This window comes from Mustela nigripes, chromosome 4, assembly GCF_022355385.1.
Source record: "Mustela nigripes isolate SB6536 chromosome 4, MUSNIG.SB6536, whole genome shotgun sequence".
Classification (NCBI taxonomy): domain Eukaryota; kingdom Metazoa; phylum Chordata; class Mammalia; order Carnivora; family Mustelidae; genus Mustela; species Mustela nigripes.
This window is the reverse complement of record NC_081560.1, coordinates 157,615,750-157,633,298: the sequence shown is the minus strand read 5'-3', so window position 1 is coordinate 157,633,298 and position 17,549 is coordinate 157,615,750. Positions and strand designations below refer to the sequence as shown.

The following is a 17,549-nucleotide window of genomic DNA, read 5'->3' as shown; positions in this document are numbered from 1 at the left end:
TTTAGAGGGAGTAGGAAGGGCAGAGGAAGAGGGAGAGAGAGAACTCCAAGCAGGCTCCATGCTGAGCACAGATCCAGATGTGGAACTTGATCTCAGGACCCTGAGATCATGACCTGAGCCGAAATCAAGAGTTGGATGCCCAGCCCGTTGAGCCACCCACGTGTCCCAAGACTTGCTTAGTTTTCTTGATAACCCATTATTATTTTAGGGAATACCCCTGGCTTTTTAGGAACCAAACCCACGTCTGAATGTTCCTTGGTCAGAGATTGAGGAGACCATCTCTATATACCATTTCCTTAGGTATCTGCAGTGATTTTGAACTCAACTCTGGTTTGTAGGCATACTTTCCAGTGACTGTCTATTTACTGTTAAATTTGGATATGTCAGAATACAATGAGTAAATAACATCTAGTTATTATGGATGTTAGTATTTGGTGGTAATGAATCCAAATAAGGTCTTGATTATCTGAAAATTATAGAATATTGATACAGCTAACTAAAACCAGAATGTAAATTCTCCCTGCCAAGCCGCAAGCCTTATTCTCATGACAAATTTTCCTACTATAGATTCTGATCAGGTGGTGGTACGAGGTAGCACTCATTGTGTATGGGGTAGACAATATGTTTAGAGACTCTAAGATGACTTAGGAGCTGGAGAAACATAAGACAGAGTTATTACATATATAGATACTGTTAAATGTGTCTTTAAACAATGGTTAGTTTCTATTAGATATGAAAAGATCTATGGAATCAGTACAAAATAAAACAGGTAATTCTATTATTTAAAAAATGGTTCTTTACTAATAGGGTGATTTTTTCTCTAGAAAACATTAAAATATATTCTAAAAAATAATTATACTGTAATATAAATGCTAGCAAAATATTTCCATAAAATTTGAGTTAGATATATGTAATATCTTCTTCCTAATAAGTTTAAATGGTAAAAACTAAAAATAATTTTTAGTGAAAGTCCTATAACACTTCATGGTAAAATTAGAATAATCTCCTTAGAATCCATCAATTATTGATGAGTTTTACATTCTTAATTACTTTCTTTCTCATACACACACACATGCATCCAGCAGTACAACTAACATTACACTTATGAGAGTTTCATTTTTTCCTTATCCTTTAATACAAATGACCTTCCAATAATTACTATCACCTGAGGGTTTTTTAAGAGACAAGGTTGGCCTTGTCTAGGCAAAAAATTGATTTGGCTGGCAATTCATTTTTCCGCCTTTTTATTTGGAAGCAAATGCTCTGTTTTGTCCACTGTGATTCTTCTCTTTTGGGTCAGAAGAGCTCAATAATGCTGTTTGCCTTCAGTACCCCACAACGGAGATTAATACCAAATGATGATTGACCTTTTGCAATTATTTATAACACTGTATTTGTTGTAAAAGTCATCACTTCCATATCTCCAGCATTCTCTCTACCACCCCCCCCATACTGTTGGCATTTATTTAACAGTTGTAATCACATAAAATTGACATTTTTCTGAGAATTTCACGATAACCTTTCACCTAACTGGACACGAAGACCTTTGCAGAACCAAGGTCATATGTATAATAGCTTTACACAGAAGCACTGTATCAATAATTATTTTGTTGAAAAGCTTGGTCAAGAAAACTTAAATACATTTTTTTCCATATAAGACTCTCTGTTTCATTATTCTTTTAATATATCCACCTTCTTTTCCCAAATAATTCATGAAAAACACACCAGTTGTCTACGTCTTCCACTCTTAACCCTGGAGGCTATCCATTAAAACATCTGTTTCAGACTTACATCTTACAGGCCAGAAGTTGGCAACCTTTTGTCTGTAAAGGGCCAGAGAGGAAATATTTTAGGCCTCTGGTTCATATGGTCTCTGTCACATATTATTCTTTGTTTTTTTAGTTTTTATTTTTACAGCCCTTAAAAAATGTAAAAATGATTCTTAGCTCTTAGGTGTACAAAAACAGGCAGCCAGTCAGTGTGGGCAGACATTTGAAACCCGTTACTATAAGGATGAAGGTCTGGAGATAAGCATTATCCCCAAGGTTGTGTAACTAGTTAGTGGTAGGGAAAGCATAAGAACCCTAGATTTTTGGGCCAGTCTTTGTTCCCCACTATAGCTGTTGTATAAATTTTACCGTCTTTCTTCTGGTAGCCATTCTGATAATTATGTTGCATTTTTGAGCCACTGTGAAACATTTAGCTTTTATTCCCTCTAAACATCAAGTTTATATACTTCTTTGAATTCATTTTTTTGTGGCTTGAATCTGAAGGGCAGTATGAATGGTTATTTAAATAAAATGCTTAGTCCAGTTGGCATGTTTAAGTTGGAATGCGAGAGATGCTTTAAAATTTCAGTATATTATAAGGAAAGCTTCTTTTACATTTTGTTTTATTTTATTTATTTGTTGTTAATGAGATTTTGGCTTTGTTTTTAAGATTTTTTTCATTTGTATGTTTTATGACTTGATTTAAAAACTGTTGTAACTGCTATGGCCTTGTTATAGATTATAGTATTGTTATAGATTAATCTGTTTTAGCTTTTTGTAATGTTTATCTTTTACAATGTATTTGAAATTATATTAAGCATTCTTTTCTTTGTGCTTAAAATAAAATTATTTTCTTTTTTAGGACGCATGGGAATAAATTTCCATCATCCAGGAACAGATAATATTATGGCACTTAACAGTAAGTTTTCATATGAAATATTCTATGAAATTAGCAGTCAAGGTTACAGCATGTGATTTCCACTTTCTTAATTGTTCATTACATTTCAACCTTCCACTTAGTGTGGGATAGACCATTATTCTATTCCTGTGGTTCTCGAAGTGGGGTCCCTGGACCAGCAGCATCAGCATCATTTGGGAACTTAGTAAAAATGCAAGATCTCAGGACCCACTAAAGACTTCTGCATCAGAAACTTTAAGGCTGGGTAATTTAAGGCTGAGAAATATGGGTATTAACAAATTATAGGTGATTCTGTTGCACCCTAAAAATTGAGAACTGCTTCTCTATACTAGGGATTGACAGACTACAGCCCTTTGAGCCAACTGTGGCCCATTGTCTGGTTTTATAGTTTTATTGAAACACAGCTACGCCCATTCATTTATGGATTATCTCTAGCTATTTTTGTGCCACAGTGGTGGAGCCCAAAAAGCCTGAACTATTTGCTGTCTGGCCCTTTACAGAGAAGTTTGCAGACCCCTGCTACATACCATTGGGGTGGGAGAAGGAAGGAGGAGAGGAAGAAAGGAAGCAGGTGAAGAGAGAGAGAGGGAGTAGGATAGCGAATATGAATGAATAGATCAGTTTATTCATATATAACTCAGACTTCTCTCATTTTGGTAGATAGCCAACAGGTGCTTCAAACTGGACATCAGGGATCTCCCATTAGTGGAATTTGTGTGGTATAGGTGGTCTGGTCAGCAGCTTTGCAGGTTATAAATGGTTTTATTGGTATAATTGTTGGATTGAGTTCTGGAGCATCAAAACCTAATTAACCAGAAAGTCATTGTATTAGTTAATTCTGGGAAAAATGTCTGGCTGGCATCAGTTCTCCTTCCTAGTGTCTGTGGACCAAATAGCTTTGCAAAACAGTCTCTAAATAGAAATTGTCCGTTGTCACAATCATAAAAGCCATTGAATCTCTCAGGACTTGGGTTTTTTCCTCTGTTAAATGAGTGACATCAATTTGTTCCCTGTCATCCTCCCAGATACACAACCGGACTATGGGTACCCATAGGAGACATACTGGGTAATTCTAGGGCTGTGTACAGTATTACTCCTTTCCTTCCTACCATTGTATTTCCTTAGGGTAGATTTTACCTAAGTTATCTCTAAAATACATATTCCACGTTTCTTTTGGTTCCGACATGTTTTCTACTTCACAGCGGCCACTGCTGAGAACCACTGGCAGAACTTGGTGATGCAGGTCCTAATCCACTGCATGTGTATTTTGTTCTAAATAGCTGGTATCCCCTCTTTTGGAGGGTCTTGGAAACCATAAAAATTCCAGACTATCCACCTCTATTTTCTAATTTCTAAAAGAAAGGTCACTTTATCTTTAGTTTAAGGCAACTCTTCCCCCCACCCCCAGAAGCAGGTACTTTGGGGTGAGGATTAATAAACATGCTTAACTTGCTGAGCCTCAGCAATTTTGTGAAACTTTGTGGAAACACTTCACTTAGGTGATGGGATCTAGAATTGAATGTTAATGGAAAAAAACAGTACGGTAGTGTGTCTGCCTGAAGGTATGAATGTGTATTTTAGAAAAGACCTGATTTGCTGTGGTGTGAGTCCTCTTCTGCAGAGGGAGAGGATATAATTTACCATTGTTCTGTGTACAAAATGAAGCCAGAAGACACTTTTCTTTTTAAAAGGTTTTGATTCGCTTCGATTTGATTCTCTTTAATTCTCTGCTTTTAAATACAGTTTTGTTTATGTTCTTTCCAGTTTGTGCATGATGCTTAAATCCCCTTTTTAGCATCTAAATTTCCTCATCTGTAAGAGAAGGGGACTGAAATAGGTCATCTTTAATGATTGTTTCAGAATGAAGATTCTGTGAGTCTGTAATATTTTTTGATTTTCTTATTTTTACTTCCTATTTTTACTGTTGTTTTTTTTTTAAAGGAAGCTCTATACCCACCCAGCATGGGGCTTGAACTCACGACTCTGAGATCAAGAGTCACATGCCGTACAACTGAGCCAGCCAGTCACCCCATATATTTTCTTAAAGCACCAAAGGGTCAGTTTGCCAGTATCTATATCAAATGTTGATGAATGGTGCATATTTGCTACATTATGGCAGATGTGAGAGTATATCTATCTTCAAATGACTCTGGGTACTGCCTAGTGGGCACCTCAAAGTAAACCATAAAAACAACCAGAATTTGACATTTGCAATACTGTCAGTTTTCTTTCAAAGTTGACTCCAACTTGAAATGATCAGAATAAACAAAATATCCTCCTTGGAAGATATTTGTGAGACCTACAGATTTTGACAGACTTGGTGTGATGAAGCTTTTCTTCCCTTCTGTGTGGTTGAACCTAACTCATCCGGTGACTTATGTATGTGACACATGCACAAGCACATCTATGTATTGTCTTTCCTCTTTTTTATTTTTAAAGATTTTATTTATTTATCAGAGAGAAAGAGAGAGGGAGAGCAAGCACAGGCAGACAGAATGGCAGGCAGAGGCAGAGGAGAAGCAGGCTCCCCGCTGAGAAGGAGCCCGATGTGGGACTCAATCCCAGGACGCTGGGATCATGACCTGAGCCGAAGGCAGCTGCTTAACCAACTAAGCCACCCAGGCGTCCCTGTCTTTCCTCTTTTATCTACCATTTGTCAGCCCCATGGTTATTGTCCTGTGACTTGCCTGTCCTTCCTTCCCCTCAGCCTTCATATAGACATAGCTGAAATCACTGAAACTTTATTGTTGCTTATTGAAAGCAACTGGGTTGAATTGTATTTTCAGACAACAAGGGACTGGCTAAGAAAATTAAAGAGAATTGAATCAAGCTAAAAAATTTTTTTTAAAATGTCAATTATAATTCCTTCTTTGTTACCCTTTTTTGCTTTATAAAATCCATGCTTCCTAATTCTGTGCATAATGCTGCCATTCATTATGTCTTCAAAAAACTTCCATCCTTGGGGCGCCTGGGTGGCTCAGTGGGTTAAAGCCTCTGCCTTCGGCTCGGGTCGTGATCTCAGGGTCCTGGGATCGAGCCCCGCATCGGGCTCTCTGATCATCAGGGAGCCTGCTTGCTCCTCTCTCTCTCTCCCTGCCTCTCTGCCTGCTTGTGATCTCTGTCTGTCAAATGGATAAAAAAATTAAAAAAAAAAAAAAAAAAAAAAAGAAAAAACTTCCATCCTTATTTTATTTCCTTGACCTTACCAAACCGAAATCTCTTCTGAAGACACCATGCTCTAACCTCTCCTGACTTGAGGAGGATAACAGAGGTGCCATGCTGAGCATTCTCCCTTCTCAGTACTACTTCCCAGCTTTGAATGGGCCAGTTTTCCCAGTTATTCTTGCCTTCCAGTTATTCTTTCCTCTGAGAATCACTGCCACTCATGTCATCTAGAAGACAGAAAATGAGTGTGGAAGATAGGATTCTAACTTTAGAAAACAGTAATCCTATAGATATGTAGGGTATGGAAGAACAATAAGCTTTGTGTGAAACCAAAGAATCTATTGATTTTTCCTATTCAAGACCATGAATCTAGTGAGAATTAGCAGGCCAGCCTTCAGGGAGGAAATTAAGGCCCCATCTTGACTTGTCCCCAAAATATGAGGTCCTCAAGCATTATAGAGTATGGAAGGGAAGATTGGGTAAAGAAATTCTGATCCATCAGTAAGAACTGCCACTTGTCTGGTATTTCCAAAATAAAGTCAGTTTTGAAATGATAAGTCCCATTTAAACTGGAAATATATTTTTCTTAACTTTGTAATAATTCTGTCCTTTCATCTCTTCACATTTATACCAAAAACACTAAAAGTTTGCATAATGTATTTTTATTTTTCCTGCTGGAGGAAGAAGGAGGCTATTGAGAATGCTTCCAGCTATATATGTAGTATCTGTCAGCCAGATTTTTTCTAATACCAGCAGTAGCCTTTGGTTTTGTTTTTGTTTTTTTAAACTCTTAGGTATTGAGTTGAGGTTATTAGCAGTTGTGGGCCTGTATAGCATTGATACCTGACTTAGTAGATATTTCCTCTATTATGATGATTTCTGAAAAGGATGTTTAGTACCTCCATGATTAGTCAGGTGAACCAAATTTATGGTCAAATTAACATTCAAAACTAAAATGCCTGGTCTGGTAATTTACTCTAAGAGATAATCACTGCCAAGTGTATGCACATTGTTTCTTGACTGGTCAGCTCTTCTTTTTCCAAGTAGAGATTGGGCTTGGAAAACCAGTTTAATATCAGAAAGTTGTTTGATGAGTATGAAATTGGAAACAGGGAGAAGTGTTGCTGAAGGGGTAGGATCATTCAGCTTCAAGAAGGCATCCTCCAGCAGGCTGGAAGGTGTGTAGAACCCGAGGACGGAGCAGTAAATCAGCATAGCCATGGAAAACATCGTCTAGAGCCCGGCAGTTCTCCTTCTGTGCCTTATTAGCCATGTGACCTAAGGGCCACATTCTTAACTCCTCTGCCTCTGGTTTCTTCCCTGGAAAGTGGAGATAGTGACCACTGAAGTGGCCTTATATAAATCTCATGAAGTTTAGCATAGTACCTGACTAGGAGATAATGCTCTGGTGAGCTGCTATTGTGATTGCTTGCATCAGCTTTATTGCTGCCTTTTAAAGATTTTTTTTTTCTCCCTTGCGTGTGACTTTCCAAACTTGAGTCTATATTATATTGGTTGCTTTAAAATAGGTGTTTTCCTATTGGATCGAACCCCGCATTGGGCTCTCTGCTTTGCGGGGAGCCTGCTTCCTTCTCTCTCTCTGCCTGCCTGTCTGCCTACTTGTGATCTCTGGCTGCCAAGTGAATAAATAAATCTTTTTTTTTTAATAAATCTTTTTTAAAAAAAAAATAGGTGTTTTCCTGATGTGATTTAAGGCAGCAGACCTACAAGTGGCTTATAAGCTACAATGACTGTACCAGGGTACAATGTCACTTTTTTTTTTTATAAACATATAATATATTTTTATCCCCAGGGGTACAGGTCTGTGGATCACCAGGTTTACACACTTCACAGCACTCACCATAGCACATACCCTCCCCAATGTCCATAACCCCACCTCCCCTTCTCCCAAACCCCCTCCCCCCAGCAACCCTCAGTTGGTTTTGTGAGATTAACAGTCACTTATGGTTTATCTCCCTCCCGATCCCATCTTGTTTCATTTATTCTTCTCCTACCCCCTTAACCCCCCATGTTGCATCTCCACTTCCTCATATCAGGGAGATCATATGATAGTTGTCTTTCTCCAATTGTAATGTCACTTTTTTTTAATGAATCTTTTTTCTGTATGAAATGCCTTCTGCTTCTGTCCCCTAAATTTGGGACGTGCATCTTCTTTGGGGCCTAGAGGTGCTCCATCTCCGGTGATGTTTGGCACCTTTAAAGGTGCCATACTTTAACGTTTCTAATGTAAAATGGTATAGTCATTTCGGACAACATTTTGGCAATTTCTTAAAAAGTTAAACATACGCACGCACAAAATTAAACATACACCTACCATATGATGCAGCAGTTCTATTCCTAGGAGTTTACTTAAGAGCAAAAATGAAAATGTGTGTCCATGTAAAGATTGTACACACATGTTCAGAGCAGCATTACCCATGATTTCCAAAATTGTAAATAACCCAGATGCTTCTCAACTGGAGAATGGAAAAACAAATTGTGGTACATTGAAACAATGAAATATTTTCAGCCATAAAAGGAAGTGAACTATTGAAACATGTAACAACATGAATGACTCAAAATAATTATGCTGAGTTGAAAAGCTGGACAAAGAGTATGTTCTAGATGATTCCATTAATATAAAATTCTAGGAAATGTCAACTAATATAGAGTGACAAAAATATGACAGCTTCAAGGATATTTTGAAGTAATATTGTCTCCCCCTTTTTCAGAGGACAAATATAAGGGCTTAGAGCTTGGAGGAGTCATGTGATAAGGATGGCAACTGGCTGAGCAAGTCTCTGCATCTCATAAGTCTCTTCTTGTTTAAGAGCCTGTGAAAGGACAGTTAAGATATGCTACCTCATTGTTTTGTGAGATTGATTTGAGTGATTTTAAAGATTTTATTTTTTTGACAGAGAGAGACAGCAAGAGAGGGAACTCAAGCACAGGGAGAGGCAGAGGGAGAGGGAGAGGGAGATGCAGACTCTCTGCTGAGCAAGGAGCCCAATGAGGGCTTGATCCCAGGACCCTGGGATCATGACCTGAGACCAAGGCAGATGCTTGACGACTAAGCCACCCAGGCACCCCCATTTTGTGAGATTTGGATGAGGTTAGGTACATGTACATGTACATGTAAGGTATCAATATTGCTACCTTTGGAAAGTAGGGAGCATAGCCTTATTCAGAGAAGATATGCCAGAGAATGACTTTTTTTTTTAAGATAATAGTTTTGTAATGTAACAGTGTTTCAATTTTATTTAAATTAAAAGCTCTCTTGGCATTTGTTTTCTGGTATCTTTCAGTTTGTAACTAGAGTCTATTCTAAGTTACAGGAGGTAAAGACCTAAATTTTTAATATCTTATAAAAAGCACAAAGACATTCACCTGCTTGAGAAACTCTGAGGTCATTGGCTGTTAAATAACTTGTGCATAGCTGATGCACCAGGAAACTTGAAGCTTTACTTTATGGCATCTTCTACTTTTTTCCTTTTGAAAATATTTTGGAAGATTTTGCTTATATTTCTGTTGAACTGTGGTTCTGCTAGAGCATTTGTTGAGTCAAAAGAGGAAATGTGAAAGGGTTTTTCTCTAAACTTTCAAGTTGGGGAGAGACTCCTGTGTGCTTCCAGAGCTTCCTCTTCCTCCCCCTTTTCTTTCTGCTGGGAGTGAGCTCCTTGGGGAAAGGCTCAGCTGAGAGGAAGTGGCAGAGAGGGAATAGAACACATGATGCTTTTATGCCAAAATGGGAAGAGAGCCAGGTTTGCTAGAATTCCAATGGAATTTTCCAAAATTTGAAGAGTACGTTGTATTTCTGCTCACCATGAGTGGATATAAATAAACAATTTTTTTAACAGAGTAATGAGATACTGAAGGAATTATTTTGATATTCTCAGATTAAAGACGTCATCTCTGAGTATTTTGAACTTTTCGAGACAAGATCTAGTGCTATTGTTTCCATATGAGCAGACTTAGGAGTAAAATTAGTATACAGTTGTGGCTATGAATATATTGTGAAAGATGGCTAATTTAAAAATGAAAAATAGTAATTATAGGGATATGTAATGTTCTATAACTTTTACGTACTGAAGTTTCAAACCATATTAAGTGGATGCTATATAGGAACATGATAGGGGACCCGAGGGCATTGCTGTTTCTGTTTTGGCCTTCTCATTTATAGATGGGGAAGCTGAAGTTCCAGAGATTATGCGAATTGGGTAGGGTGACGAGTGAGGCAGAAGCAGAACCTTTTGCCTCCAGGGTGAGGGTGATAACCTTTGCTTTAAATACTTAATTGTTGGGTTGGCCGGTTAGCTCAGCTGGTTAGAGCGTGGTGCTAAATACTTAATTGTTAAGAGTGGTTGTATTATTTTTATACTAGTTTATCACAAACACACAAATTCATTGTCCTAGGGAAGATTGTTTTTCTAATGTTACTTGGCACCTTATTTATGCTCTGATTGCTTCATAAAGCCTCTTTTCCTGAAAAATAGAGTGATAAACCTGGTCTACATGGTCTGACACTGAATGTTGTAAATAAGTGTAGTCTGAAATATTCTTGACTTATTAATTGGATTTTGGAAGAAGTTCCTTGTGTGTGTGAATATGTCTAAAGTGCTAGGAATTGGGTGCTTCCAACCCAATAATACACAGGAAACTAAAAAGTTACACCTACTTTTCTCTGCAGACCTCCATGTTTGCTTCTCTACTTGTGTAGGCCATAGAACCTGGACTTCCCATTTATGGCACTCTCCACAGTTGTACTATTTAAAGATTTTATTTGTTTATTTGACAGACAGAGATCACAAGTAGACAGAGAGGCAGGCAGAGAGAGAGAGAGAGAGAGAAAGAGAGAGAAGCAGGCTCCCTGCTGAGCAGAGAGCCCGATGCGGGACTCTATCCCAGGACCCTGAGATTATGACCTGAGCCGAAGGCAGCAGCTTAACCCACTGAGCCACCCAGGCACCCCCACAGTTGTACTATTTAATGTTTGTCTTTAATATGTGTGCCTCAAGAGAGCTGAGACTAGCTTCTACTCACAGCTCCTCACTGGCTTCAAGTGCAGTGCCAAACCTATTCAGTAGGTACTCAGTATTGGAGACCAGAAGACAGGGAAAGATAGCTCAGAGAAACTATGAAAAGCACAGTTTAACAGCCTTAGAGAATATCCAGTCTACCTGAGTTCCTTTATAAAGATATACAGTTTACAAAGTGCTTTCTTAGATGTAATGAGTTGTAATGCATGTAATGAGTTGCCAGGACATGGTCAAAATCTACTTTCCTGAACACCAGTTTTACCCAGGATTCTTCTCTTATCCAAACAAAACATGGGTTATGTGATAGAGTCATATATGAAATTGATAGACAATTTTTAAGATAAAGCTGACAACTTCAAAGGGTATCCTGAGATCTTAATGAGATTTAAGAATGCTCTGTGACTTATTTCCCTCTGCTTTGGGGGCACTTTGATAGAAAAGTTGAGAATCACGGTCATTCATTTCATCTTTATTGCAGCCTTATTTAAAACATGGCAGTATCTTCATTTTCTGAATAAGGTGAAAGAACTTGCTGATTTCCTCCAACCAACCATATGTCTATGGCTTGGACATAAAGATTATTCTGCCACCCAGCCCCTTACTCTAGTATGACTTCTACTCTTTTGGATTTTCCTAAGTAATCACTTAGGTTTCATTTAGCTTCTTTAGTAACATTAGCTAAATAATTCTTTATTGATTGTGGAGAATGAGTGCATTTCCAAGAGTGATCAGTTTTACTTTCAGAACATAGTCTCCCTTGTCAAGGGCAGGAATTTAACCACCCTTCCAATCAGACTTTTAGTATGTGCCAACAGGGAGTCTGAGACTTGAACAAAAACTTAGTATATGGATGACCCCTGGGTAAAGTTAAGTAGGTGAAACTTACTCTGTTATCTTCTGCTTACTTACACCTTTTATATCTAACCAAAGGGGGTTTTCTCCCTAATGTAAGTGGAAATAATGAAGTTTGTGGGGGGCAGTGGGTGGTGGGCAAACAATCTGAATGTAAATCCTAGATCCATCACTTACTTGCTCTGTGACCTTAGACAAGTTACCTGTGTCTTTTATTTTAAATGTAGTTATTAACTCCTTCTTTACAAATAGTAAGGTGAAGGTTGCAATGCTTCTGTTCCCAGATCTGGCAAGAAGTACACACCTAACAAATGTTAGGCTCTGCTTTTTTTCTCTTTCCCCCCTAGTCTCCCTTTTTTCCTTTTTGAGTTAGCAGTAATTCTTTTTCTTTTTTAATTAGTTTCAAAGATATAATTTAGTGATTCATCAGTTGCATGTAACACCCAGTCCTCATTACATCATGCGCCCTCCTTTGTGTCCATCACTCAGTTGCCCCATCCCGCCACCCACATCCCCTCCAGTAATCCTCAGTTTGTTTCCTAGAGTTAAGAGTCTCTTACAGTTTTCCTCCCTCTCAATTTTCATCTTATTTTATTTTTCCTTCCCTTCCTCTATGTTCATCTGTTTTACTACTGGGTATTTATCCAAAGGATATAAACATAGTGATTTGAAGGGGCACATGTACCCCAATGTTTATAGCAGCAATGTCCACAGTAGCCAAAATATGGAGAGAGCCCAGATGTCCATTGACAGATGAATGGATAAAGATGTTGGAGATACATATACATATACATATACATGTATGTGCACAATGGAATATTCCTCAGCCATCAAAAAGAATGAAATCTTGCATTTGCAATGATACGGCTAGAAATAGAGGATATGCTTAGTGAAACAAGTCAGTCAGAGAAAGACAAATACCATATGATTTCAGTCATGTGAAATTTAAGAGTTAATAGTAATTCTTAATCCCAGCTATACAGTCAAAATGGGAATAAATATAGAAAATACCTCTGACATCACACCAGAGACTGTAATTTAATTGATTTGGGATGAAACTTGGCTGTGAGCAGTGAGCAAGGGGTGGAGGGAAAAGAACAATTAAAAATTAACTCTTGGGGGCCGCCTGGGTGGCTCAGTGGGCTAAAGCCTCTGCCTTCGGCTCAGGTCATGATTCCAGGGTTCTGGGACCGAGCCCCACATTGGGCTCTCTGCTCAGCGGGGAGCCTGCTTCTCTTCCTCTCTCTCTGCCTGCCTCTGTGCCTACTTGTGATCTCTGTCTGTCAAATAAATAAAATCTTAAAAAAAAAAAAAAATTACCTCTTGGGACATTCAGTGCCACTCCTCCTTGCCGACATCTGTCTTTATCTGAGCATGAAGGAATCAAGTAGCATAAGGACTATGCTCTGCATTCCCTTCTATTCTTTCTTCCCTCTTGGAGCATGCTCTGCCTTTATTGTTCACTGAGGTTTTCCCAAGTCCAGGTCAGAAAAGGAAGCTCAAGGAAGCGAAGGTCAAGGCAGGGGTGAGTTGAATGAGCAGCATTCCATGTTGCTGGAGCTCTTCCCAAATTCTCAAGTTATTTCCTTTCCATAATTTTCTTCCATGAAGGAACCCTCCTTCCCACATGAGAAAAGCCTTATTCATAAGGAGAACACAAGGAATAGTGACCAAGGGGCTGGGTCTTTGATTCTGCTTAGGCTCCTGAGCACATTAGTACCCATTTTATTCACACTTCCTTTTTTCTCTTTAGTTCCATACATTATTTTGGAGTTCAAAAATGTAGGATTAACAAGTATTACTTACCTGAACAGTCTAGAAATTGAGTTTTCTATAAAGTTTGGAGAAACCTCATCAGCTTTTGACAGAGTGGTTCAGAGACAATGGATTTTGAGAACATATACCAAATATTTGGGTGCATACTTCTATAGGAGGCCTGACCTGATTTGGACAGATTGATCTGTGTAAAATACAAAATACTGTGTCATGTAATTAGAATTCTCAGGACTTTTCTTGATTTCTTCCCTTTTTTGGTTGGTGGGGGGGCATTTATTCTATCATTGAGTAAAGTTCTACTGAAAGTGAGGTGGTAGTTACTCACAGTGGAATGCCATTAGGCTACAGATGTGAAGGTGCATGAATATCACCTGATGTGAGTAGAGGTCGATGCCCCACTTTCTCCAAGCAGGGATAGCAGTATAATGCAGAGATTCTTTAGGTTTATTTCCAGAGAAGTCTTGTTAGACAAACAGATTTTGATTTATTTTTTTCTGTTTTCATGAGGAATTTAGGAAATGGGCTTAGAAATTCTAAAGTGATTACTTTGATAACACATCACATTTGAGATTCTATAAGTAACCTATATGGTAAATATACTTTGGAAACTAACTTAATACTCATTATGCATGGATCTTGCAAGATGGTATAGAGAAGACTTAAATTTATATTTTGAACAAGATGGGAGAAAAATAATAGTGGGTGGAAATGGACCAGGGGGTTAGGGGTTTCTTACTTTCAGAGAAGAATACGTGTCAAGACATGAATATTTAGATTCTTATGCTGAACAGAAAAGTCCTTACATTTTATTGATACTATGGGAAGAGTGGGTTGAATTGGTGTGACTGGAATATATAGGTCTGATTTGTAGAATAATAGGAATGAGAATTTGAACATTGGGAGGTGGAGAGGAGAAGTGAGATGGGGGAAATCGGAGCGGGAGACAAACCATGAGAGACTGTGGACTCTGAGAAACAAACTGAGGGTTTTGGAGGGGTGGGGATGGGGAATGGGTGAACCTGGTGATGGGTATATGGAGCACTGGGTGTGTTCATAAACAATGAATTTTGGAGCACTGAAAAGAAATAAAATAAAATGGGAAAAAAATTAAAAATTAAAAAAAATAAAAGGCTTATAAAAAAATAGGAATGAGGATCTGAAAAGTAGTTAGGGGTCAGATGGTGAAGGTTCTTGGATGTCTCCCATGAGAGGCTTGGGAAAGACAAGTGTTGTGTTATTGGAAAATTCAGTTTATCCAAGGGAGAATGTTCAAGATGATATGGGTTATGGAAAACAATTTCTTATGGAGAGTAGCTAAATATATTTTCTTTATAGAAAAGAGAAAACTGAAAACTGACCCTCAAATAAAAGTAGGATTAGGCTTGGATCTGTGGTTAAGGATAGTAGAGAGGTACATTTTAGGAAGAACTTTCTACCTAGTAAGAATGGTCCTACCATAGAGTGTAGATCTTTAGTTTTCTAATCATGTTCTGTGGAAACCCAACATCCAAGGAGGTACTTTAAAGGCCATTGTGGGGGAAAGATACGTGACAGGTTGTAATGCTTTGGGGAACAAATATCTCACATCTGTTGGGGCTCAGCTTTTGGAGGAGAGAGAGTTCTGCATTAAAAAAAAAAAAAAAAAATGACTGGAAGAGGCTGAAGTGAGTCTCCTTAGTCTTTTAACTCTTGATTTTAAGGTATTCTAGTTGAACTAGGTAGAACACCTTTGTATTGGTTAAAGAAGGAATTCCTGTTTTGTTTGTGAGATTGCAATATTAAAATCTGTAGGTTTCCTATAAGATTTTGTAAGCAGTGGAGCAGAACATTGCAAAAGTTTAGTTGTTTAGGATGTAGGATACAGTTTCATATGCTGTTAATGACAATGAAATTTTTCTGACCTATCCACAAAAATGCCTATTATAAAATAGCAGTATAAAGATTTATAGAAAACAATAGTGCTGTGGTAGTCATAATGAAATAAAAGAAAAAAAAATTGAAGAAGTTCCTTAAAGGATGACAAAATTGTAGAAATTCTAAAGGGAATTTCTAAATACTTTCAGGGACTTTATAGGTTTGAAATACTGGCTCTTCAGTCTTGCTAAATTAAGAGTAAGGGGTTTCCAAGTGTCCATGGACTGGTGTGTTACTTTACTAGGGCTGCCATAACAAAATAGCATAGGCTGTATGGTTTAAACAACAGAAATTTATTTTCTCACAGTCTGGAGGCTGGATATCCAAGATCAAGGTGCTGGCAGGGTTGGCTTCTCCTGAGGCTTCTCTCCTTGATTGGTGGAAGGCTGCCTTCTTGCTGTTACCTTCCATGGCCTTTTTGTGTTCCTGTGTTCCTTATATTCACTTTATGTGAATATAACAGTTGGAAATATATCCCATCTTTTCAAGAATCATCTTTACTCATTAAGTTCATATTGTTTGTAGAAAAATTGATCACTTTTCAATTATAATTTGCCATATTTGGGAATTACTGGGCTAAAAGTGTCTTCCCCGCCATTATAAAGACAAAGATAGAGGAGGAGCATTTATGGGACAAACTCCATCACTCCTGCTCTTTGGAAGATAATCTAATTAGGGATTGGGGGTATTTTTGCACTAATTTTAAGATCTTAACCCATCTTAGGTGGAATTTCTTTTAAGACCTACTTCCTTCACTCTCTCCCTTCCTCCCTCCCCTTCCTTCCTTTCATTGTTCCTTCTTTCCTTCCTTTCTTTTAGAGAAAGGCAGAGGGAGGGGCAGAGGGAGAAAGAGAGAGAATCTCAAGCAGTGTCTGTGCTGAGTGCAGGGCCCAACTCAGGGCGTGATCTCATGACCCTGAGATCATGACCTGAGCTGAAACCAAGAGTCAGATGCTTAAGTGACTGAGCCACTCAGGTGCCCCTTTGGTGGAATTTTTTGCATGACTAATACTTAGATGGAAACTGAAAGGGACCATTAGAGGTTTGAATAGAATTTAATTTTGTATACTGAAATGGTATTCAAAAACATAAGTTTACAAGGTTTTATTTTTTGTTTTTGTTTTTAAGGGGGGTGGGGAAGGGCAGAGGGAGAGAGTATCTTAAGCAGGTTCCATGCCCCATGTGGATCCTGATGTGGGGCTTGATCCTACAACCCTGAGATCATGACCTGAGTCGAAATCAAGAGTCAGACACTTAACTGACTGTGCCACCCAAGTGCCCCAAGTTTACAAGGTGTTTTTAAGAAACTGATTTTATTACAAGAAAAGTAGTTAACAATTTGTTCCTCCAGTTGACTTTTAACAGTCAGGTATTGGCAGGTATTTACAAGCCAGTTAGTAAAATGTTGTACTAAGGTCTTTATATCTTGTTCACTTGTTTTACATCCATACAGCATCCCAGGAACTCTGCTTAAGTTTCTGAAATGTTGCAAGCTACTTTAATACACAGTAGAATAGAGATCTTTCTCTGTCCCTCTTCCCTTTCCCTCTCTCCCCTCTCTCTGTCTCTCTCTCCTTCTGTCATTTTCGAGCTTCTGTGGTAGAATCTGTTTATGTTGTTCTTTGCTGAGAGAAACTTCAGGAAATCTGCTTGAATCCATGTAGCTGAAAAATTAGTTTAGATTTTAAAATCAGATCATAACGTGCTCTTAAGGAATCACATGTATTGAGTACAGCCATTTAAGACCCAGTGTAGGCTAAGCCGTAAAGAGTAACAGATGATCCATTTTATTTTGTTGCCTCATATGCCTAATAAACCATAACATTTATGTGAAAGTATCATTCACAATGTACTAGTCATTGATCATGTAAACTTATTTTTAGAATACCTCTGCATATTGCACTGTAAACTACATATACCTTTTTAAAAAATTTTTTAATTTTTTAAATTTCTTTTCAGTGTACCAGAATTCATTGTTTAAGCACCACACCCAGTTCTCCATGCGATATGTGCCCTCCATAATACCCACCACCAGGCCTACCCAACTTCCCCCTCCCACCCCTGCCTTGTAACTTCTTTCTGTCACAGTAAGAAATCTAGCCCCTTCAAAACCCTCAG

General features: G+C 38.2%; 1 protein-coding gene across 10 annotated transcripts in view; it reads left to right on the top strand.

The window, feature by feature from the left end:
• CPEB3 (cytoplasmic polyadenylation element binding protein 3) overlaps positions 1 to 17,549 on the top strand; it is a 193,726-nt gene that overhangs the window by 82,972 nt on the left and 93,205 nt on the right. For all 10 annotated transcript variants that reach the window (XM_059398131.1, XM_059398138.1, XM_059398137.1 and 7 more), the window contains one exon: positions 2,632 to 2,688. In XM_059398131.1, the coding sequence (XP_059254114.1) occupies positions 2,632 to 2,688 (57 nt within the window). The remainder of the gene's footprint in view (positions 1 to 2,631; positions 2,689 to 17,549) is intronic.